The following is a 26,270-nucleotide window of genomic DNA, read 5'->3' as shown; positions in this document are numbered from 1 at the left end:
TCAGTGTAACGTGCGACGCCATCAAGGCCAACAGATCCCTTCAGAGAAAAGCATGTTCGGCCCTGAAGGGGTCCACTGGTCTTTATAAACAGTAAATTCTCAATCCACACAGAGCCCGAGTTTTGCTTATTTGCATATTACCAACCAAGTTAACCTACTATGAACGTACTTCCGTCTATAACAGAATGTTATACTATGAACGCACATCATTTTTGGGGAAATTATTTTGTGTAACAAAGGTTCTCAATGTCAAATCATGGCTCCTGTTGAACCATAACGGTTGAGCAAAGGTCAATAACATAGCAACGTTTGTAGCTGGTCAAGGTCATTTAAATAACACATAAATAATAAGACAACGTCGGGGAATGACAGATTTATTAGCCTTGAAGGTAACCAAAACTAGTGTGATTGTATATCTCAAATGCTCTTGTTACGCTCCTGTGCAGTTGCGACTAAAATTCATCATGCTCAGGTGTCTGAAGAAGCGTGGTCCTACACATTTGCACATACCAAACCATAATAGAACACCCATATTCCTGCAATCAGTCGACGAAGAGACTAACAAACATCTACGCCCAAGTTTTATCGGTAATCTACAAACTCAGTAACATAATTCATTTGTTAGATAGACTCACTCACATATTTTTGTCGTTTGCCTCTCCTATCCTTCGAACTAGCTAATATTGGGTCATTTTTCTTAATTAATCTTTTGAACAAACATCAAACAACCTTTGGCACATAATGTACTTATTTGGAAATTCTAAGAGTAAAAATATTGATTATAAGATTTCTTTTCGACAAAATATATAGCATTTTCTGTCAAATTTAAAGAAAATAAATTGAAATAGCTAATGCTTTTTGTCGAATTCTGATCATATTAAACTTGAATGAGTCCCGTTTCTCTATAATTGTACAGTACCCATAATATTAACGTTTACCTTAAAATATTTATTCTGACTGTATGACAAGGCCATATTGAAAATGATTTATTTTTATTTTTTTAAATTTCTATTAATTTTAATTTTAAACATTTGGTAAATGGTCTAAACATTTGTTTTTTTTAAACATTTTCGTGTATTTTGGTAAGGTCACTACGTAGGAGTATCGGCTAGTCCAAATAATTGTACGTTGACGGATTTTTTTTACGGTTTTTGATATGGCAAATCCTTCGGTAAAGAATCCCGTATAACACCTCTATTATTTTGAGACTAGAGTATCGGCTTGACTATCGTACTGTTGTCTGCTTCACCACATGTACGGTTACATATTTCTTATAGCACGAATTATAGGGTAAAATAAAGAAATGTTTTAGCAATAAATATTAAAACTGATAAGAGTAACGTTAAACCAAAGGTTATGGCCGTTTACAGGTTCAGTAGATACAATAAAATGATTTATCTACATATGTTTATTTTAAATGTTATGCATTTCGGATACTGTTTTTCGGATGAAAACCTGAAAATACACATGTATAACACTTTTGATGGAAGTGGTCTAAATAAATGGGGCTTCCATGATTATAAATGTTACATTTTATGTGAAGTTATTGGGCAACCCTACTTGAGTACCAACAATTTCAATTTTGTGGATACATATTAAAATTTATCATGTCATTTGTAATCTGTAATGCACCAGGCAATTGTAACCACGACCCCCCAGGTCTGAGGAATAGTGGGCACTTTGACTTTCAGTCCAGCCAAGCCCGGGTAAAATCTCGTTCTGCGGGGACGAACTGCTTGTAAAATCCCCTGAAAATGCCCCCGCACCCTAGGTAAGGCCCTAGTCTAAAAATAATAGACGTGTTATACAGGATTCTTCTAATTCCATTCCCCGCTAAGTATTTTTGGCACAAGGACAAAACCAACTCATTCACCCGGCACTGCGGTGCCACCTGGTAGGTAAAAACTAGGCCCATTTCGCTGGTTATATCCGGTTAGTCCAAATAATTGTACGTTGACGGATTTTTTTTAGATTTTTGATATGGCAAATCCTTCACGTACAAACTGTTTAGTACCAAACTGGGTAGTTGTTCCGATCAGGATTCCGGGTTAAAGCATGTAGCGTCTATAAAATATCATAAAAACAAGAAATATTACCAGATAATGTTATTTTATATTAGTTTCGTACACAAAAAAATAAATATCCAACTTATAATAATGAGTTTGACGGCTTTTTTTCATTTCATTCTGTCAAAACATAACGATATATACATGAAGGGCACCTGCAAGGCTTAAGGGCACAGTTTTAAATCGCTCTGAACATTTCGGCCATGGCCGAGTTGTTACGATTGTTTAACGAGGTCTATCTCGAAGCTTTGTCGGAGGAGGCCGAGCTATTACGATTGTATCGAGTTGTTCCCCTTCGCATAATTGTTGTCTGTGTCAGTCAACTTTCATTTCATTGGAAAGGTAAACAACTTGTTTTAATGCACTAAATGCTTGTTTAGTGCAAAATAACATTTCACTTACATGGTAAAATATGAATACAACTCTTTATGATCAATTTCAACCATAAAATACTTCACTTAAAACAATATTTTTAAAACACCCCCGTTTTTTGCACATTCCCGTTTAGACGTTAGGGATTGGAAGAATCCCGTATAACACGTCTATTATTTTAGACTAATATCCGGTATACATTGGACCCGGAGAGGGGGGGGGCGTGGTTGCAATTGACTGGTGCTTATATGAAGATTATTTATTAGACTGAACTTTAAAGTGCCATTAGCGGAGTGACTGTAGGAATTATTTCTGACAATCTGTTTCTACCTTAAGATGGGTTATGAAAGGACATAGGTTGTCTACCTTAAGATGGGTTATGAAAGGACATAGGTTGTTTTTAGGTCTTCCATATATGCCCAAAGTGGCCTTTTTATGTATTTGAACAGCTTAGGTGTTTCTACTTCAAAGCCATAGATTTAAGTTTCTACAGGTATTGTGTTGTCATAGCTATAGAGCCTCAGATAAATGTTTTTTTGGTTAAGGCAGCAACAACTGATGTAGTAAAGTAAACCTTGGAGGAAAAATGTGCTCAGTGTGGGTCTCGAACCCACAACCTCTATAACACTAGCTTGGCACTCTAAACCAACTGAGCTATCCTGGCGGCTGGTTCTTACCCTCACACACTACCGTAGAAAAAAATCTGCAGGTTGAAATTAATTCAGAACTAGTGTTGGGAATCGGTTGCAATTTTACTATCGATGATCGGTTCCACTCAAGTAACCGATTATCGATAGTACAATCGGTTTTTAAAATACTAGATAGTACCTGAGTTGTAGTTTTATTTATGTACAGTATTAAACTCTTAATCATTATATGCATATACCTTATGTCTATGATTGAAGTTATTAAGTGTTGTTGTATAAAAAATAGCTCATTTTCTTGCTCATTGTGGCTTTCATCAGCCATTTTGTTAAAGATAACATCTGAACACTTACTAATTATTTTTTTTGATAATCGATTATAACTAAAAACTATCGATTGTCGCCGATTTCAGGCCCAACCAATCGATTTTTGATTATAATTGATCATCGGAACATCACTATTCAGAACTACATGTAAGGTTATATTATACATTTAGTACCTTGTTGATTGCATGTTCATTGTAAATCTCAAATGCCAAAGCTCATGTCCATTTATTATTTTTAGCTCAGATTGAAGAACAATGGCAGAATATAAGGTTGGGGATCTGTCCAAGTTGTTTGGAACTCAACAGAAATCTGAGGCTAATATTTTCTCCAAAGCTCCAACTACAAACAACAAAAAGAATAAGGAGACTGAAGATGCTGTAAAAAAGACAAAGAAATCTCAAGGAGAAAATGTTAAGAAGGCCATGAGTTTTGAAAAGGTGAAGGAAAAGAAAATGGGAAAAGTGAAGAAAACGAAAACGGAAAAAGGGAAGAAAATCGAAAAAGTGAAAACGCCCAAAATTAATAAAAAAATGTTTGGGGCACAATTACGATTAAAGAAGAAGCAGGTTGGGCTCTGTTTTATTTTTTATATTGAATCAGTGATTCGTTCTTCCAGCAGTTATTTGCTCTTATAACCATTGTCAACCTTTATGTATTTTATTCATCCTTGTTTTTGTAATTCTTTGCTAACTGGATGTATAAAAAAGCAAGTTTTGAGATGATTTAAGTTTAATATGTGATATGATGTAATGAAAACAGTGAAGTCAATTAACACAGACAGTAATCACCCCAAGGATGTTCCCTAGCTTCAAAAGGTTGTCCCTTGGTAGTTAAGGATGTGGTATGTCAAACACTGTTTGTATTATAATTTCTGTTGTTTATTTTACTTACTTAATAGCCTTTTAGGACCGGAATTGAAAACAAACCAAACAATTTGGGACTGAATTTTTTAGCCATTTTCTGGAACTACAATCGGTCCTTCAAAATCAAAATCAGTATAGAGAGGCAAATTGCGGGTTTTAAGAAGCCCTGGTAATTATATTTATGGAAATGAATGTGGATTATCCATTGATAAATCTCTACATATTGGTTATTGAAGTTGACTTTATTAATGTGTGTTAAAATCATAACAAGATATAGATGGTAAAAGTGGATATTTTTAACCAGGGTTTTACAAAGTGAAACCTGGTTATTAGAATGACGAAAGTAGTTGTACGGGCGGGCAGGCGGGCGACCGACCGCGCGGCGTCAAACTCACCTATGAAACTGAATAATTTCAGTAAGGGTTGACATATCTTGACCAAACTTTGTCTATAGGAAGAGTTCATGGATACCTTTCATGGGATTGCGTGTGGGGACCCTAGGGTCAAGGTCACTGTTACTAAAAATAGAAAAACAGTTGAAACTGAATAACTTTAGTTAGGGTTGATATATCTTGACCAAACTTTGTCTATAGAAAGAGTTAAAGGATACCTTTCATGGGAATTAGTTTAGGTTCCATAGGGTCAAAGTCACTGTTACTAAAAATAGAAAAACGGTTGAAACTGAATAACTTAAGTCAGGGTTGTCATATCTTGACCAAACTTGGTCTATAGGAAGAGTGTATGGAAACTTTTCACGGGATTGTGTTTGGGGTCCGTGGGGTCAAGGTCACTGTTACTAAAATGAAAAAAACTGACACAGACTAAAGTTCTTCTGTCAATCATTGAAAACCTGGTTTGTCGCATTGCGGCATTTCTTGTTTGTTTATGATTTTAAGTATTATTACATTTGCAAATATTTGTCTCTGTTTATGGATAGTAAATGGTGTAATGGTCTGTTTCAGAAAGAGGAGGGTGTTTCAGATTCAACTGATATCCCGAAGCAAGTCAAGAAAAGGAAGACTACAGCTGAGAAAGATGTCACTGAATCTAAACCTAAGAAAATAAAGAAACAGTCTATGGAGGACTCTGTTAACAAACCAAAAAAGGGTAGAAAGAAGAAAATAATGGAGAAAGTAGCAAAATCAGGCTCCGATTTAGACAATGAAAACGTTGGTGGTGAAAGAGACATTGATAATGATGTTGATGAATCTGATGAAGGATCAATTGATGGAGGAAAGGAAAACGATGGAAACCAGACAGGGTTCTGTCCTGCTGGGATTGTACACGAGTCCTTGGTTAAACACAGCAAGAAAAGGTGGGTTTATAGTCTGCGTGTTAATTTTACTTTCTTATGTAGGGCTGAAACATTTAGAGAGGATACTTGTTTGTTACCTTGTTAGATTGTAATACTGTGAAATCATTAATGTTCGTTGGGCATTAATGTTCGTCGTTTTCGTGGGTTGGGTGATCCACGAATTCAAGATCCCACGAAATATAAACCCTTTATTCACTTTTTCAATTGCCTTGTTATGTACATACTCTAGTATATTCTTTACAGAGGTCGCAGTTTACAGTGTTAAAACCTGTCTCACTGTATAACTTACGACCATTATTCTGTTAATATATTATAACTGCCTTTTACAGATGTTGAACCAAATCAATTAAATGTGTTTTATGCAGCAAATGACAGTTATAAGCACGTGGTTAAACGTGTGCTGTTAATGAAAATCTCCAAGTTTACAAGATGTGCGTGATGAGTGTCCATACTCGATTTTTTTATTTAATGAAATAATTAATCGATTACTAGTACATTGAAGGTTACTAAGCACCGAACGTGACAATATACGCACCTTTTCGGTGTTTTCACAGTTTGCAAAATTCTTAATTGGCATTCAATGGCTTCCCCTATCTGTATTTATGATCAGGGTACATCTTTTTTTATTACCTTTATTCCCAATTAAATCTATAAATGACATGGGTATATGCACTAATTGGCATGTCGTACCACATTAGCGAGTGTCATAAACCGAGTGACGTAGAAGACGGAAATCACGGGCCAGCGCGTGGATATTATGCAGACGATCTAGGACGATCGCATCTTCGATTTTTTTTCAAAATGAAAATCCACGAATTCAAGTACCCACGAAATTGTTTGTTTTCGGCAAACCACGAAATTTCATGCCCACGAACATTAATGATTTCACAGTATATTTCATCAAGTGAACACCAAATGATATTTTATGAGGGGCTTAATACTTGGTGTTTACGAGTTGAAATATAATGCAATCTTACATTCAATAACAAAATGTTTCCATTATATGCTTAATGGGAGAATGTGATAAAAATCATGATTTTTTTAAGATAAACCAATTCTTTCATCCCTAAACACTTTGAGGGTGCAAGGTGTTTAATGAAAATAAGGCACTTCATTTCCACCTTTTCGATATATTTTGATTTTTTTAAAGCATTGGGAATATGTTTGAAGTTGAGCCTCAGATTGGTCAGTAAAGAATACACTTGACATTAACAATAATTGTGAGAATTGACAGACAAATCATTGATTACAGGAAGCAAGAAAGTGTCTCCGGTTCAGAAGACGAGTCCTCATCTCCGAGTAAGAAATCAAAGACGGAGGATGAGGAGAAGGAAAAACCATCGCGTAAACGACGAGACAGGCTTGCTAAGCCGACATTGGACAGAACAGTATTTGTCGGAAATCTGGCTCTTAATACTTCTAAAAAGGTACAGTAGATAGTGATAAATCTAACAGAATGTTTTATTAAATCAATAAGGTGAGTTTATTATTTAGTGGTGTGTTTACAGCTGATTTTAAATCTTTATATATTCATATTAAATGAAAAAACAAACTCTGAATGGATTTTAAGGAAAAAAAGCAGGACAATTTGGCAATTTTTTTACGAAATTAGAAGCTTTTTTCTCTTGCTGGCAGCCTAGCTTATAACTTGATTTAGCAATCATTTTCCCTGGCTATTAAAGGAACTAGACACTAGATGTTTCCAAAATCAACAAAAGCAGTATGACAAAGACAGTTATACCTCAAAACAAGACTAGAATTGTCAATACAAGCTACTGGTAGTATGAGGCCGATAAAACATCATTTTACTGGGTAAATGGTTAAAATTATTGTCACTGTACGAGTCATGTGTCATAAGTGATGTAGTATGTCATTAATTAAGATTCAATTTGTTGTACACAACAATATAATTTTTATGTTTTTTTTTTGAAAATTTTCTTTTTTTCTTTCAATTGTAAAATCTGGTGTCTAGGCCTTTTAATATAAATATGTTTATTTTATTTAATATCTTGACTCTTTTTTCGAATTTCTTTTATTGGCACATGCGAATTTCCAATTTGAGGACTATATATCATCTTCCTAAGAAAGACAAAATAAATCCCTGAATTATAATATTTTGACTTCAGTAAAAGTGACTTAGGCCAAAATAATGTTTGGGTTACGGTTACATTCTTTTCAAAACCAGGTAGGGTAGGTTGGCTGTGTTTTATGCCCCCTTCAAAAAAGAGATAAAGATTATACATCGCAGAATTTTCACAAAAAAATGCCCTGAAGGTTCACCATAATGAGAGGTCAAATGTTGAAATGATCTTTGTGCTAGCTATATGTTGACCATGCATTAAAGGATTTAAAAAAAACAAAAACTTGCCACGAAGGTTCACTATGATAAGGGGGTGTGTCATGCACGAAACCCAGGTCTGTATCTCAAAAATTAAGGTTACACTTACAGGTTAAATTTCAAAATGAGTACTGTTGATAGGACTGGTATGGACGGAACCTTATCATGGCTGTATCTTGCACATGCTTCATAAGATTTTCGAAGAACTAGCCATGGGAATTCACTATGCTGTGGCGTAGTGTCATAGATTTCATATAGTGTACAACTTTATTGCAGTTACATGGAAGAGTATTGTGTCTGTGTCAAAGGCTCTTTCGATATGTCGCCATTTGGCGTCTAGTTTATATATATAAGGCTTTATCTAAGAACGTCATTGGGGAATGGCGTCAATGTCATCATCAGTTTAATGCTCTTTAGACTACATGTTAAAACACACACACAATTTTTGTATAGGAGTTTCTTTTGTCGGCGGCGGTGGCGGCGGCGGTCGCGTCCCATTTTCATTTGTCTGGGGCATATCTCGTAAACTATTACTGGTATCAACTTGAAATTTCATATATGTAGATAGATCTCATTGAGGGCAAGTGCAGAGCACAAGAACAGTTACTCTTAAAGTTTTGTCCGGGGCATATCTTATAGAATATAAGAGTTATCAACTTGAAACTTCATATGCAGATAGATCTCATGGAGGTCAAGTGCAGTGCACAATAACAGTAACTCTTGCTTTCTTAGATTTAGAGTAATTGTTTTTTGTTCATTTTCATGCTTAATAGTTTTGTCCGGGGCATATCTTAAAAAAAATAAGAGGTATCAACATGAAACTTAATAGCTATAAATATCTCATTGAAGGCAAGTGCAGTGCACAAGAACCGTCACTTTGCTTCCGTATTTTTAAAGTTATTGCCCTTTGTTGGCGCCCGTGTCCTGTTTTCACTTGTCCGGGGCATATCTCGTAAACTATTAGTGGTATCAACTTGAAATTTCATATGTAGATAGATCTCATTGAGGACAAGAGCAGTGCATAAGAACTATGACTCTTGCTTCCATATTTATAGAGTTATTGCCCTTTGTCCATTTTTATGCTTAAAGTTTTGTCCGGGGCATATCTTGTAGAATTAAAGAGTAATCAACTTGAAACTTCATATGTAGAAAGATCTCATGGAGGGCAAGTATAGTGCACAATAACAGTAACTCTTGCTTTCTTAGATTTAGAGTAATTGTCCTTTGTTAATTTTCATGCTTAAAGTTTTGGCCGGGGTATATCTTGAAGAATATAAGAGGTATCAACCTAAAACTTCATAGATGTAGCTAGATAGATCTTATTGAAGGCAAGTGCACTACACAAGAACCATAACTCTTGCATCTATATGTTTAGAGTTATTGCATTTCAAGCTTAAATTTTGTCATGGGCATATATCATAAACTATAGGAGATATCAACCTGAAACTTAATAGGTAGATCAATCTCATTGAGGGCAAGTGCAGTGCATAAGAACCATAACTCTTGCCTCCATATTTTTAGGGTTATTGCCCTTTGTTAACTTTCGTTGTTAATTTTTGTCCGGCTTAACGTTTTGACCTTCAATCAAATGCCACCTACACTTGAAAGTTAAATGGCAACATCATTGTCTATAAATGAATAAAATGCCAATCCAACAGTTAAAATGATGACAGTAAATATTTCATCAGGCGACACATCCGACCCCCGGAGTTGTTGTCTTATAAAAGTCGGCACTTTTTGTAGGAAGGGTCAAGTAACCTGTTTGGCCTTTTTGTTTTTCAAAGTTATGAATGCTCTATGGTCAAATATTTCCCTGGTAAATAATCTCACTGGCTTACTGCTATTATAATTATTAATATCATCTGTAAATATCATCTGTATAACTATATTTATAATAAATAAACTCACTGGCTAATTTTTATTCAAATTTATTGAAATCATTTGTTTAACACAATCTATGATATTTATAAATATTTAAAAAAATGTTTATTCTTGATACTACTTGTCACAAAAACTCCAAATTTAGTGATTTTCAAACAATTTACATATTTTACATTAGTAAAATGGCATTACATTAAAGTCAATGTGGATATCAGCTACGTAAAAACTGATGTAGTATCCTGGCTGCATGCCAGATGGAGACATTGTCTCTGTCATAGATGTCCAATGATCTGCCGTAGCACCTCCAAGCAAGGTCAAGCCTGTTCTGAAGTTCAAAGCAGTGACCAAGCATGTTGAAGGCTGTATCAATATGGCCACTGATTGTCACCATAGTGTACCCATGTAGGTGAAGTAGGGCTGTTTGTGCTCTCAAGGGTTGATGAAGCTCCCTGTAGGTGAGGTGTTGTAGGTAGTACAGGAATGGGATGCAGTCAATGACTACATTGTTCTTCCATATGTGAAACCTGTATTCATTTTCAATACTTCTGAGCATTTCATAAGTAAGGTGTTGTGGAATGCAGTTGATTTCTTCTTTTGTGAAGGTTATACACACCATGGTGTATTTCTTTTGCACCTCATTGGGTGGACAGAATACCAACTTGGTTTTAAACTCAGTACTTGTTTTGAGACATTTCCTTCCTTTATGTCCACAAAACTGCCACATTTCTGGTCCCAGCAGTCCTTCGCAGTAAGTCAGAACTTCAGCAGCTTCCTCATACTGTCCACTGCAGTACAACATGGAGGCAAACTTTAACCTACTGGACATAAGGTCAGAGTCCGGTGACAGATGATATTGGTTGAATATATCCTGTGTGATTGGTTGTCCAAGGTAGATGCATCTTGAAGCCAGCATGGAGGCAAGAGTGTTGTGAAGGAATGGCGTCAACAGTGATACTACTTCCAAACTAATGTCACTTTGGGAATCAGACATACTCTGTAGAATAAACAAATGGCTTACAATGTCATCGACTGATTTATTTGTCACGTTTTCTTCAAAAATAGTTTCAAGCGTAAATAATTCTCTATATATCAAGTCTTCGAGAATATTTCCATATGTTTGGGCTTTTGTACATATGTTCTGACACGGTATATACTGATGACTTGAGTATTGTAGCAGTCGCAAGTTTATATTATCCATTCGAGTATAAAACAAACACTGCATTTCAGTGTTGATTAGAATTGAAATAATGCTGCATAATTTAGAAAGTTCCCAATTATTCAATTTCCCTATAAAAAGATTTACACCAGATATTGTAAAATGGGGACAGTATTTTTGTTTCAACCATCTTTTCGTTGTGGCCAAAAGTAAACTCACGCATTGCACAATGTTGTCTTCCCTCCATATGTCAAGAGGATAGTTTTCTATTGTAAACATCATCGCTGTTTTGATATGAAATGTGCTGAATCTGTCTCCAAACACAGGTTTTAGAAAAGTTTTTCTTATTATTTTCGTAAGGGTATATACTTTCACTTGAACAGGGCTAAAATCAAATATTAAAAATCGTTCCATCAATGAAGTTGAAAACCTCCACTGCCATTTTGAATACGGATAATTGGTCAACTTTGATGGGATCATGAATGCTGTAGATCTACACATTGTTTGTTTACTTGGGCTTTCAGTGTAGCCCTGTGGCACTAGGAAGACTCCAGTCTGTCTGGCCCTTGCCAGTGTGTCCGGTCTTGGCCAGTGTCCAGGGCGTGGTCTGTTGAACATGAACTGACACTCCTCCGGTAGCTGGTCACAATGGTATGCGAATACAAAGTCACGCATTTCACTATGTGATATTGATGGACCATGTCGAAATATTTCACCAGACTCACTGATTTGTTGTAACTGTTCCTGTTTTTTAACCCTTGTATTGGATACTATAATTCTACCTTCCACATCCTGCACATCATCAGGACCTTCTAGTTGTTCTGATGGTAGCGGGCAGTCGCTTCTGAGTCTCTGCAAGTAGCAGTGTTGAGGAGGAGTGAGTTCATTCTTTAACACCAGCAGGTTAGGTTTTCCATGTTGCCAGTAACGCCTTTCAAGGGCAACGCAAACACAGTTGTCACAAATCAAGAAGTCAGTATCAGATTTCATCCCTGCTGTTGTTGTGGCCTCAGTCTGGCTACCAAATATGTAATCAGTGTGATTACTATCTCTCAACAAATATCTAACATTCACCATAGTCTCACTCTTCAGGTGAGTTCTCCTCCTCCTGTTAATCATCCAGCTGTTAACCCCAATATCCCCCATCACCCGGGACAATCTCAGGGAAAACAGTCTCTCACTCTCCTTATTGCTATCCATGGCTTGCTTTCTCGTAACTAATTGTCAATGAGTTAATGTAACAGCATATATCAATTGTGAGGAGGTTTCTTGTAAATTCTATTACATTACATGACGTAGTTTAAATTAGATTGTAGTTTAATTTCCTGTATGTGTATTCCAATTACTCAAGCTGTATAGCTTAGTTCAATCTGTATTTCTCTCAGATAATAATGCATAAATCAGTGGAATTGAAACTTTAATGGAGGAAAATATATGAAAGATTCACTTATTATAAAGAGTAATGCTAACAATAATATGAACTCTGCTGAATTGAGAAATAACCAAAAGTCTCTCTTCTCTCGTTCTCTATGCTTAGGCCTAAAAAAAAAAATACATTTGGTTCGGGTTACCCGACCCTACCTACGGAATAGGCGCCGACCCTACCGTTTTTATAGTCAGTTTGAAAAAAAAATGAAAAACTAAAAAAAAATAAAAAAAAAATATATATTTCGGGTTTTTTTTAATTGCTTTTTAATATTAAGTTTAAACCTTAAATGCTTGTACAGAAGATAGCTTTAACACCATTCTCCAATGATGAAAATTATATTCTTATATAAAACCTAATAAAAAAAAAAATAAAATAAAATAAAAAGCCTACCTACCCTACCTATTTTTATGCCCCCACAAAGTGGTGGCATATAGGGTTGCCCTTGTCCGTACGTACGTACGTCTGTCCGTACGTACGTACGTACGTACGTCCCGAAGATTGTTTCCGATCTAATTCTTGAAAACCGTTTGTCCAATCCTCACCAAACTTTAAACACATGTTTGTAACCATAATATCTTGATCAAGTTCGATAGTCATGGAAATCGCTTTAGTCATTTAGGAGTTACGGCCCTTTTTTGCCAAAAATTCCCGAAGATTGTTTCCGATCTAATTCTTGAAAACCGTTTGTCCAATCCTCACCAAACTTTAAACACATGTTTGTGACCATAATATCTTGATCAAGTTCGATAGTCATGGAAATCGCTTTAGTCATTTAGGAGTTACGGCCCTTTTTTGCCAAAAATACTTCAAAAATATATGTTTCCAATCTAATTCTTGAAAAGTATGTGTCCAATCCTCACCAAACTTTACATACATGATTGTGACCATAATATCTTGATCAAGTTCGATAGCCATGGAAATCGCTTTTGTCATTTAGGAGTTACGGCCCTTTATTTGCAAAAAAAGACTTGAAAAATACGTCCCGAAGATTGTTTCCGATCTAATTCTTGAAAACTGTTTGTCCAATCCTCACCAAACTTTTAACACATGTTTGTGACCATAATATCTTGATCAAGTTCGATAGCCATGGAAATCGCTTTAATCATTTAGGAGTTAGGGCCCTCAGATTATCCTGAATAATCATTATGGCTTATTTTCTGTGACAAAAAATCGAAGTGGGGGCATCCGTGTCCTATGGACACATTTCTAGTTTTTAAAGAAGTAACCCTAACCAAACAATTTTTTTTTTTAGGCCTTAGCTTATAGCTGCATTCTCACAGATTGGCCGTTTTGACAACTTTTTTTTATTTTTTTGTCTTGTAACGAGCGAATTTATGTGAAAATACATGGAGACCAGTCATATAAGTGTGCTGACAAAAAATTAGATCGCAGATTTTTATTAAGGTTAAAAAATTGATGCTTTATATTTTTTGTTAAACCGTTTAAGTAAGGTTTTAAGCCATAAAACATTAATTTTGAAACGGAAATATGAATATCCGCGGTCTGATCTTTTGTCAGCAGTCCAGTTACACTGGTTTGCAGATATTTACGCAAAAATTTGCTCATTTTAAAGCTGCACTCTCACAGATTGGATGTATTGACAACTTTTTTTCTTTTCTTTTTTGTCTTGGAAAGAGCTAATATTTGATAAAATCCATGGAAACCAGTGATACAAGACTGCTGACAAAAACTAGATCGCAGATTTTTATATTTAAGGTAAAAATTAAAATTTCATGCATTTTTCTTAAACTGTTAGTAATGGTTGAAGCCATATTACATTAATTTTCGAACTGAAATCTGCAAATCTGCGATCTGATCTTTGTCAGCATCTTTTACCATTGGTTTGCAGATATAACTGCAACAATTTCCTCTTTCCAAGACAAAAATTAAAAAAAGATTTGTAAAAAAGGTAAATCTGAGAGGGCAGCTTTAAGATAAAAAATATAAAAAAGTTGTAAAAACGGTATATCTGTGAGAGGGCAGCTTTAAGATATAAAATAAAAAAAATGTTTAAAAAAGGTATATCTGTTAGAGTGCAACTTTAAGATATAAAATAATAAAGTTGTAAAAACGGTTTAAACGGTATATCTGTGAGAGTGCAGCTTTAAGATACAAATAAAAAAGTTGTAAAAACGGTATATCTGTGAGAGTGTAGCTTTAAGATATCAAATAAAAAAGTTGAAAAAACGGTATATCTGTTAGAGTGTAGCTTTAAGATATCAAATAAAAAAGTTGTAAAAGCGGTATATCTGTGAGAGTGCAGCTTTAAGATATCAAATTAAAAAGTTTTAAAAACGGTATATCTGTGAGAGTGCAGCTTTAAGATATAAAATAATAAAATGTGTAAACACAGTAAATCTGTGAGAGTGCAGCTTTGAGATAAAAAATAAAGAAGTTGTAAAAACAGTATATCTGTGAGAGTGCAGCTTTAAGACATAATATAAAAAAGTTGAAAAAACGGTATATCTGTGAGAGTGCAGCTTTAAGATATCAAATAAAAAAGTTGAAAAAGCGGTATATCTGTTAGAGTGTAGCTTTAAGATATCAAATATTTTTTTTTGTAAAAAATGTATATCTGTGAGAGTGCAGCTTTAAGATATCAAATTAAAAAGTTTTAAAAACGGTATATCTGTGAGAGTGCAGCTTTAAGATATAAAATAATAAAATGTGTAAACACAGTAAATCTGTGAGAGTGCAGCTTTGAGATAAAAAATAAAGAAGTTGTAAAAACAGTATATCTGTGAGAGTGCAGCTTTAAGACATAATATAAAAAAGTTGAAAAAACGGTATATCTGTGAGAGTGCAGCTTTAAGATATAAAATAAAAAAGTTGAAAAAACGGTATATCTGTGAGAGTGCAGCTTTAAGATATCAAATACCGGGGTAAAAAAGTTGAAAAAACGGTATATCTGTGAGAGTGTAGCTTTAAGATATCAAGTAAAAAAGTTGAAAAAACGGTATATCTGTGAGAGTGTAGCTTTAAGATATCAAATAAAAAGATGTAAAAGCGGTATATCTGTTAGAGTGTAGCTTTAAGATATCAAATAAAAAGATGTAAAAACGGTATATCTGTTAGAGTGTAGCTTTAAGATATCAAATAAAAAAGTTGTAAAAGCGGTATATCTGTTAGAGTGTAGCTTTAAGATATCAAATAAAAAGATGTAAAAGCGGTATATCTGTTAGAGTGTAGCTTTAAGATATCAAATAAAAAAGTTGTAAAAGCGGTATATCTGTGAGAGTGTAGCTTTAAGATATCAAATAAAAAAGTTGTAAAAGCGGTATATCTGTGAGAGTGTAGCTTTAAGATATCAAATAAAAAAGTTGAAAAAGCGGTATATCTTTGAGAAACATAAATGTTTTGCATCAACCTATATTGTTCGCCCTTTAATGTTAAGATATTCAAGTTTGTGTAAAAATTAAACATTTGATAGCTAATACCTTCATGATCAAGTCGATGCTTTATCTGTGTTTACTCTTATTCAAAATATATACATACACAAGTATAACAAATATAAATTTTGAGTGATAAACCTTTAACTACTTACTAAATCATGCATATGGAAAATATGAATTACTGATAACAAGATAGTAACCGTGTATTTAAAAGCTGAAAACGCAAAAATATTAAATGATTGGTGAATGCTAAAATATTTACTGTGGTCTACTATAGTCTCATAAGGAAGACATACTGTGTTTTATCCACATTTCTTTCAACTTGAACTCGGCATCCTTCATAAGAACCATTGTTTTCGATATTTATTCATCGTTTTTGGAATATAAAAACAAGTTTTAATAGTGGTAAATCTTACGTGGGAATAAGAGTGCATCTTTAACTGGGAATGTAAAGTTACTAATTGTATCAGAGCCTAAATTACTTCATTTCCAAATTATGTTTTACCGGCTCATAAATTGTTTAGAGAAATGTATGTTTTTATCTGAATTATCACCTTTATAATGTCAACTGCTTTTAAATTATATTCATTAAGAATATTCTCCATTCAGGCAAATAGATACTTTTAATAATATCATTTTTTGAGCATTGAAAATAAAAAAAATGATGTTTTATTTACCAAAAAGTATAAGAAATACTATTAAAAATTGAAATTGAAATTAAAAACAAATAAAGGCCTTGATTTATTATACTGTTTCAGTGAACATATGTTTCTCGTTGGTTGTTTTTATGCGCCCGTTTAAAGAACGTGATGCTATATAGTTTCACCTGTGGCTTATATGCTGGTGGCGGCGTCCAGTATGTTGTCCTCTAGTTAAATTAAATAACATCTTCATTTTCTGATTAAAATCATTGGAGACCTTTGTCCAATCATTACAAAATTTGATCAGAATGTGCATGGGTATAATATATCAGACATGTTCGATAACCAGGCATAATTCTTGAGTCACTCCAAGTGGTCGCCCTTTTATTTTAGAGATTACCTAAAATCAGTCTTTTCCGATCAATAACTTTGGAAGTCTTTGTTTAATCATTATTAACCCTTTGCATGCTGGGTTGTCATCTGCTCAAAAATGTCGTCTGTTTTATTCTAAATTTCTTTCAATTTACTGAGTGGCAAACAGCTTGGAACCTGACCAGGTGCCAAGTTACTCGGTGTCTGGTCTGGTTCCAAGCTGTTTGCAAAGCCTTTAAAATCGCCATCAGCAGCCTAAGGGTTAAATTAAGTCGGAATTTGTATCAAGTATGATCAATATATCTTGGACATACTTGATAATAAGCCATATATATATATATTGCTTGAGTCACTCATGAGAAACTGACTTATATCAGTCTTTTTCGATCAATAGCTTTAGTATCCTGTCCAATTCATAACCAAACTTAGTGGGTATGTATATGAACATAATATCTCGGACAATTTGGATAACCAGCAATGTTGCTGGAGTCACGCAAAGGAATTGCTCTTTATTATAGAAATTACCAAAGATCGGTCTTGTCTAATCAATAACTTAAGAAGCCTTTGTCTAATCATCAGGAAGTTTTGTAAGAACATGTATAATCATATGATATCTTGGACAAGTTCACTAACAAGCCAATTTTCTTAAGTCACTCAAGTGTTATCGCCCTTTAATGATAGAAATTACTAAATCAGTCTTGTCCAATCAATAACTTCAGAAAACTTTTCCCAATCATCACTCAATCAGAATGTTTATGGGCATAATATCGCGAACAAGTTTGATAACCAGCCATATTGCTGCAACATAAGTCACTTGAGAGTTATTGCCCTTCAACTATGGAAATTACCTAAAATCTGAATTTTCAGATCAATAACTATCTAATAACTTACTAATAAAATTTCTGTTAAATAATTGCCATTTTTTCAGAATGTATTTGGGCATAACATCTTGGGTACATTTTTTTTAACCAGTCGTATTGCTAGAGTTAAAGCTCTTATATTATACAAATAACAGAAAAATCGGTTTGGTCCGATTACTAACTAGAAGCTTTGCCCAATCATACCCGAATATGGTCATACTATATATGTATGGGCATAATATCTAAGTAAGGTTTGATATCCAGCCTGTAATTAAAGGCGATATGCTTGACTTTGTCAAGAGTCATCGCCTTTAATTACAGTAAGTTCCTGAAATCAGTCTTTTCCGATCAATAAATTTAAAAGCCTTTGACCAATGATTAACAAATTTGGAAATAACAAATAAGAACACATTTCGTCTAAGGCACTGCAGAGTTATGATCCTTGTCTTGGCAACTACGTTATACACAGTGTCTGCCTTCTTATTTTGGCTAAACGTACAACCACTTATCACCAAACTTAACACTACTTGGACAGGCATATTTTGCGACAGTTGACACTTTTGTTTCTTTTTAAATTGAGAAACATAACTCAATTTGAACACAGTTATAAAAAACAGCATTGCCAAAATATAATCTTTAAAGTTTTTTATGCTCAGTTAGTGAAGTGCTTAGAAATGTTTCCTAAATTTATGTAAGAAAACAGTAAAAACTATATATACATGTATGTTGAATAATGAAAATAAGCTTGCATCTACTACATGTATTTCAAAATTTCCAGACTTTGGAGAAGGCATTCAAAGACTGTGGTGAAATAGAATCCATCCGCTACAGATGTGTGGTAAGTAAATTGACAAATGTTATATGGCTGGGCATATCAGCAGCAGTTTACTGATATTACTTTTTGTGTATGTGAATGATAATAATCTGACTTGAAGGAATGCACTACAGGATTGGTATTTTTCTTTGAATACTTAAAATTACAATTTTTTTTGTAGGAATACATTTTTGTTTTTTTTCGCCTAGAAGCACAACGGACATTGTTTCATGACGCATATTAATTTAAGATCACTGTTGATGTCAAATAGCTCCGCTAAAGATCGCCTTTCGTACAATACTATCCTTTTATTTTATTTTAAAACAGTTTTGTGCATCATCAATTGTTATTTTTGTAATCTTCATGGGTTATTCGACCATGTACTGTACTTTATTTCTACTAACTGTCCAGTATTTAAAATATGGACTGTCCAATATAAAGGACAGTCCTTGTTCAAATAATGGACAGTAATTATTCTAATAATGGACAGTCAGTAGAAATAATAGTGTTGGATGATTAACATACCGTAGAATCAAGACGTGTGTTGACAAAGTTGTTTTTCTTGTATAGTGTAGAACAATGCTCTTATTTGAAGAAAAACGTCTTGAGAACCCTTTTTTATTTAGGTTAAATAAATAACTATAACTTGTTATTTTTTTTATAAAATCCAATGTCCAATGAAAACGTGACTGAGGTTTGTACAGCCGTAAGAGAATAGAAAGATGTTTATTTGTTGTAATTGTCCCTTAAACAGTAGAAAAAATATAAAATCTTAAACTTAAAAGCTTCTGTATTAAGCGAATACTGCACAATGAAAACACATTTTGTACTTGTTGTACATCCGTAGAAGTTAAATTTTATTGATGTCTTTGATTATTTCAAATAAAAACCGAAATATTGATTTACAATATATATTTACATGTAAATAAGCACAAAATTATTTTGATTTGCCTAAGAGATTCACATGATTAGTATCTGTTCAATCGGTGTGGCAGTGTCCAATAAATACCGGTCGCCGATTGCAAATGTTTACTAAATCATCAGGCCCCAATTTCTCGAAACTTCTTAAGTTCCTTATAACAGGATTAAGCTAATCTCATTATTTTCGTTGTTCTATAAAATGTGTTATATTTACTTCTTCAATTTTTTTTTGAAATTATGTAGGAAAAATCTGTATGATTTTCAGAATAAACCATTTTTCATTTATCAAAATCCATTTTCAGTATGTATTTTAGCTAATTGAAATAAGCGACTTAAGCCTGTTAAGCTTAAGAAGTTTCGAGAAATTGGGGCCAGGTGCATCATCAAGTTTCCGGAAAGAAAAGTAAAAAGTTGTCTCGGGTGCCTTAAAGATAGTATCATGAAATGGAAATAATGCTTAGAATTAGATAACAATATTCACAGGAGTCTATCTCTGCCTAGGGTTTGAGTTCATCAAACCTACTCTAAATATTTGAAATGCGATTTTGGTCTGTTGTCATTTCTGAGTATTCATTGATGTCTTATATTTGTTTAAGAATGAAAAGCTGATTCAGTGTAACGAAATTCTTGTTATTTTTCTTGTAGCCTGTGAATGACCCATCCGTGCCTAAAAAGGTGATTGCTATTAAGTAAGTACATTTATTATATATGCTTTCCGGTGGTTTTTAGAGAGAGAGACATCAGTGACATTACAATATATTTCACTGTTTCATAGAGTGAAAATATCCATTTGATAATTTATACTTTTGAAATTAAAGCCTTCGTTTTCTTGTGTTAAGGAGACTTGGCAATGTACTAGCTAATATGACATTTTCCAATGTGTTGTCAACTAAACATCTTAATGTGTCATCTTACATGTAAGATTTTGGTATTACATTGATCATGATATTGAACTAATTTGTTTGTTTGGTTAATCCGTTACTTTTGACTTTCAGGAAAGATTTCCACCCAGAGCGACACAACTGTGTTGGATTTATCTGCTTCAAGAACAACGAGGCTGCAGAGAAGGCTCTCGAATTGTACGTTCCCTGTTGCATTCTTAAGCAATTAATCAGGAAAAGCGTTTCTGTTTTAGTTCATCTGTTTTTTTCGAAGAAATTTCGAGAAAAATGTTAAGGTATTGTTATAGTCTTGGTGCCATTTTATATACATCTTAATGGAATATTGCTTTATAGAGAATTGTGTAAAAACTTGAATCAAGATTAGAATGTCAAATAACACAGCTTGTTTTTCCCACATCTGTAATAAATAATTCACAATTCTGCAGTTCTTAGTACAACTATGTATGATATTACTTTCAGAAATGGTCATGAGCTGAAAGGTCTACATATTAGAGTGGACTGGGCTTCTAAAGACAAGGAGGTGGGAGGTTTATCATTTGAGCTAGTCTATATCTTAAAGTGGCTGATTTTTGCAATTTTTCATTTCCCAGGTACAATGCAAAATAAACCCACATTGAGTAAAAAGTGCTTCGCATTACTATTTCACATTTAGCTCCCTTCACAGTTTTGCAATTACGCCCTTTTGACCCGAATAATACAAAAAAAAAATACCGCTAAGCATTTTAATAAGTTTCAACAGACAAGGTAAATTTTGTTACCTTATTGCTGTTTGCAGCGTTCAGCATTGACTGTATGAAAACACATGTTGGCGGTCATTTGAAACTTGTCAAAATTACATGCTATATTCGAATATGTGATATTTGCTTCTGTTTAACGATCGACGCTCTGTTCTGGCCATTATGTTAGTTTATATTTATGATTAATAAATCCATCGCAGGTTGAACAAGCGATGCCTCTTGAAAGATTCTCACTTCCCTATTACCTGATAGAAAAATATGCCAAAGAAATATGATAGTACAGTTTTGTTTATTAAACAACTTTAAACAATGACACTAGACATTCAAATATTGACAACATATGTTTCATTGTTGACAAATGGTCTAGTCATATTGGTGTCGGCCTCTCACCGAAGAGGTTGTGGGTTCGAGGGTTAATGTCTTATGGCCTCTCAAAAAGGAATCAGTACTGGTTTCTGCCCATGAAACGGACTTGAGAGCGATTCATATAAGCTTTTAGCTGTCTATTCAATCAAGGCAAAACTTGATTAGTATAATGCAAATTGCACCACAGTTTTTATGCCCCCGAAGGTGGGCATATTAAAATCGCACCGTCCGTCCGTCCGTCCGTCCGTCCGTCCGTCCGTCCGTCCGGCTCTATAACTTTCCCTTGTATGGACAGATTTTAAAATAACTTGCCACATGTGTTCCACATACCAGGACGACGTGTGGCGTTCCAAGACCCGTGTCCCTACCTCAAAGGTCAAGGTCACACTTAGTGTTTATTCACAATGGAGTGCTGCATATAAAGACATAGAGTATAGGTTGTCGTGTCCGGGCTGTAACTTTCTCTTGTATGGACAGATTTTAAAATAACTTGCCACATGTGTTCCACATACCAAGACGACGTGTCGCGTGCAAGACCCGTGTCCCTACCTCAAAGGTCAAGGTCACACTTGGTGTTTATTTACAATGGAGTGCTGCATATAAGGACATAGAGTATAGGTTGTCGTGTCCGGGCTGTAACTTTCCCTTGTATGGACAGATTTTAAAATAACTTGCCACATGTGTTCCACATACCAAGACGACGTGTCGCGTGCAAGACCCGTGTCCCTACCTCAAAGGTCAAGGTCACACTTAGTGTTTATTCACAATGGAGTGCTGCATATAAGGACATAAGAGTATAGATTGTCGTGTTCGGGCTGTAACTTTCTCTTGTATGGACAGATTTTAAAATAACTTGCCACATGTGTTTCACATACCAAGACGACGTGTCGCGTGCATACCCGTGTCCCTACCTCAAAGGTCAAGGTCACACTTAGTGTTTATTCACAATGGAGTGCTGCATATAAGGATATAGAGTATAGGTTGTCGTGTCCGGGCTGTAACTTTCTCTTGTATGGACAGATTTTAAAATAACTTGCCATATGTGTTCCACATACCAAGACAACGTGTCGCGTGCAAGACCCGTGTCCCTACCTCAAAGGTCAAGGTCACACTTAGTGTTTATTTACAATGGATTGCTGCATATAAGGACATAGAGTAAAGGTTGTCATGTCCGGGCTGTAACTTTCCCTTGTATGGACAGATTTTAAAATAACTTGCCACATGTGTTCCACATACCAAGACGACGTGTCGCGTGCAAGACCCGAGTCCCTACCTCAAAGGTCAAGGTCACACTTAGTGTTTATTCACAATGGAGTGCTGCATAAAAAGACATAGAGTATAGGTTGTCGTGTCCGGGCTGTAACTTTCTCTTGTATGGACAGATTTTAAAATAACTTGCCACATGTGTTCCACATACCAAGACAACGTGTTGCGTGCAAGACCCGTGTACCTGCCTCAAAGGTCAGGGTCACACATAGTGTTTATTCACAATGGAGTGCTGCATATAAGGACATAGAGTATAGGTTGTCGTGTCCGGGCTGCAACTTTCCCTTGTATGGACAGATTTTAAAATAACTTGCCACATGTGTTCCACATACCAAGACGACGTGTCGCGTGCAAGACCCGTGTCCCTACCTCTAAGGTGAAAGATACACTAAGTGTTTATTCACAAGGGAATTCTGAATATAAGGACATAACAGTGTAGGTTGTCAAGAATGGGTGGTATTTTTTTATGTTCAGAGGCAATTTAAAATAACTTGCCATATGTATTTGACACGTAAAGGCAAGATCAACTTTTCATGTACTGACCTTGTTTGTGGGTCAATGTCACATTCGGGGGCATTCATCACATACTGTGACAGCTCTTGTTTACATTTTATACCTTTCATTAAATCATAATTTTATCTGTATATGAAAAACTCGGAGTTCAATTTTTGCGATCTTTTGCCCGAGATAGTTTGCTCTGTTTTCTGTAGCTCGTCATAATCTGACTCTCATTTATTTGGTGTTTGTTGAGCATTCATCATAATTGATCTATGTACATTGAATGAAGAGAAAATTTGTCTCCACACAAAAATGCAAACACCTGGTGTTTTAGAAAAGAGACTCAACTGCAGACCTAGATTCTTCATTTTTGATATTTTTATCATTAAATTCAGGCCTTAACTTCAGATTGATATATTTTTCAAAAAAAGCCATCAATTATGCAGGTATTCGCAATGTTCTGGACAATAGCACAGTACTGCAACCATAGTGAGAATGCCTGGTGAAACACGTATTATAAAAGGAGCAACTATTAAAATATAATTTACCAAGTTTTATTTAAATTTGTTTATGGCAAAGATGTAGGTTATATAAAACATATGCTTTCTCTTTAATTTTCAGAAAGATGTTAAGAAGTCTGTGTTTGTTGGGAATCTACCATTTGGTATGTAACTTCTTCCAGGCTACTGCAGCCATTTGTATAAAACAGATTAACTCTTTGTTTTTGTCAGAGTTAGCCAGATGTGAATTGATTGGTTACCGTAAATGACTGGGTATTAGACGCACTTTTTTTCCCTCAGATTTTGATGCAAAATAATGCCTGCGTATAATACCCAGTAACAATTTTTTCTTTTTTCTGAGGTCAATTTCTAGCCGAGAGTTTGTTTAGATTTATGTAGAGAGGGATGTTACTCGCGTCATATTGATCGAGTATATACGGGTTAAAACGGCAGTTGATGATCGGGATACGGTATATCGTAAGACGTTTATAATTTCAACAAAAATATTTTTCGATTAAAGTTACCGTAATTCACCTAAGAGTTTGGACACTCTAAATATTTGGACACCCATAATTATTTCCCAAATTAATTTATTTTGCGTACCTAATTTTCAGACACCCAAAGGACATCAATCATAACTTTCATAGTTACCAAGTTTCACAGACGAAGATTATTGATTTTTATCTTTACAATGCCTGGCTAGAATAACTAACCGTATGTATACACCACTATGACAATTTAATTAGTTACTACCCATCCTAATCGATTTATTGCCTGTTAAAAAGAAAGTGTGATATATTTATTTGAGGATTAAACAAACAACAAGGGCAATCAAGGGATTAAGAAAACATCGACATGACATGTTTGTAAAACGACCTGCCAATAAGCTTTCAAACTTGTACCACACTTATAGACTATATGAAGCAATAATCGTACAGTTATACATTAATCCTGCATAGCAATGTCCATGCTCTCCACGAGATCCTCGTGGGTATAACTGTAAGTTATGTGACTTCACACAGTGTGACTCTTTGATCTGAAGCCGATAGAATGTGTTTATTCAGTTCAGTGCATGTATAAAATGCATGTATAAAATGGTGTTTTGATTAACTTGATGAAGTATTTACACTTATAGGCGTAACAAATAAGTTTATGACCATTGATTACTACGGATAAATTAATAAGTGGTAAAAAGGAAACATGAAGAAAAAAGGCAGGTTAAACAAACATGTAAATAAAATGTAAAAATGATAATTTTCTATGTATTCGGAGAGCGAAAAAAATAATTAATTTATGGTGTCCGAACTCTTGTGAATTACTGTATTCAATATTATTTTGAATAATAAATTGAATTAAACAATAATCAAACTTACATATAAAAAAGCAAAGTTGGGCACTGTCAAAATATTTTTCCAGTAAATATTAGTAGCCAATCAAATGATTAAAGTTTATTGGTGTATGGCTTGGTGCCATATGTGTTGTCCTAGTGCAAATGCTTTTTACTTGGGCATAACTCATAAACCATTCAATATATTTCAATAAAACTTCTAGCACATGGTCCTAGATATGATTTTCTCCCTCCTCTGATAAGTAGATCCAATAATTTAACCATGCAAGATATTTTTATCTTGCCCACGGGCGAAGATAAAATGCCTGTATGGAACTCCTTTTTAATGGTCACCACATTGTAATTACCTCCCTTGTTGAAGACTGTCGTCAGTAGCATCACGGAAATATTGTTTTATGGTAATATTTAGAACGCTAATTAAATATTTCTCGCTTCAAATGTTACCATAAAACAATTTTCACGCACCATTCAAGAAATAATGCTTCATTCTCCTTAGAACTATTTAAAAATACCGATTTGACTATAAACATAAACTGGATCACTGCGCGCAAAATCCATGACAACCACGTGCTATCGCATATCCATACGCAATTATTTTCACTAAGCACAAGAGTTTCAGCAAAAAATACATTTTTACTTAATTTTGTTTAACTGAGGTGGGAGAAAAAGCATCTACCATAGCCACTCGTGTAAAATAGGTTCATCCCGACCCTCGCGCAGGGTGTTTTGTGGAAACGAGGTTTACACTCCGGTCGGAATGAACCTATCTTACACTCTCGGCCATGGAAGATACTTATATGATCATGTGCTCATAAGCTAAAAATGCAAATGGATATTGTAATATTTGAATGCCCTATCACCCAGTACTGGAGGAGGGGGCGGTTTGGTGCCACAGGAGGAATCATTGTACATGTATGGGTTTAAGCTTCTTTTTTTGCCGTGGGTAATGTGACTCTTGTGCTTGGAAATTTAGGTGTCTGGTCATTTTATGGGGTCTCAATATATGGTTTGCATTCAATGATGTTTTTGGGGTCACAAAGACGCGTGGTAGGTCGATTTTGGAGGCCCATGTCAGAGTCAGAGATTCGGGTCTTATGTGAAAGGGAAACCCCTGCAGGTGCATATCATTTTTGGAGTAAATATCATTTTAAATTAAAAATGTGGGCAGAGATCCAACAGTTGTGATGTATTACCGTAGATTAATTTTATGTTTGGATGAACATTACTTTCAGTAAGACTTTCTAATTTATATCTGTATTCCC

At 34.7% G+C, this 26,270-nt stretch overlaps 1 protein-coding gene across 3 annotated transcripts in view; it reads left to right on the top strand.

Moving 5' to 3' along the window:
* The first annotated feature begins 1,220 nt into the window (after window positions 1-1,220).
* Window positions 1,221-26,270, top strand: part of LOC128207838 (uncharacterized) — a 30,414-nt gene continuing 5,364 nt past the window's right edge. Inside the window, exons 1-9 of one of the 3 annotated variants that reach the window (XM_052911004.1) lie at window positions 1,221-1,254; window positions 3,648-3,975; window positions 5,235-5,587; window positions 6,840-7,014; window positions 18,435-18,494; window positions 20,037-20,080; window positions 20,387-20,470; window positions 20,753-20,813; window positions 23,782-23,824. In XM_052911004.1, the coding sequence (XP_052766964.1) occupies window positions 3,664-3,975; window positions 5,235-5,587; window positions 6,840-7,014; window positions 18,435-18,494; window positions 20,037-20,080; window positions 20,387-20,470; window positions 20,753-20,813; window positions 23,782-23,824 (1,132 nt within the window). In that variant the 5' untranslated portion in view covers window positions 1,221-1,254; window positions 3,648-3,663. The other 2 variants (XM_052911005.1, XM_052911003.1) reach the window with 2 other exon arrangements.

The sequence above is a fragment of the Mya arenaria genome, chromosome 11 (genome assembly GCF_026914265.1).
Source record: "Mya arenaria isolate MELC-2E11 chromosome 11, ASM2691426v1".
NCBI classification, from domain to species: Eukaryota; Metazoa; Mollusca; class Bivalvia; order Myida; family Myidae; genus Mya; species Mya arenaria.
The sequence above is the reverse complement of the archived record's forward strand: the minus strand, read 5'-3'. Positions and strand labels throughout refer to the sequence as shown.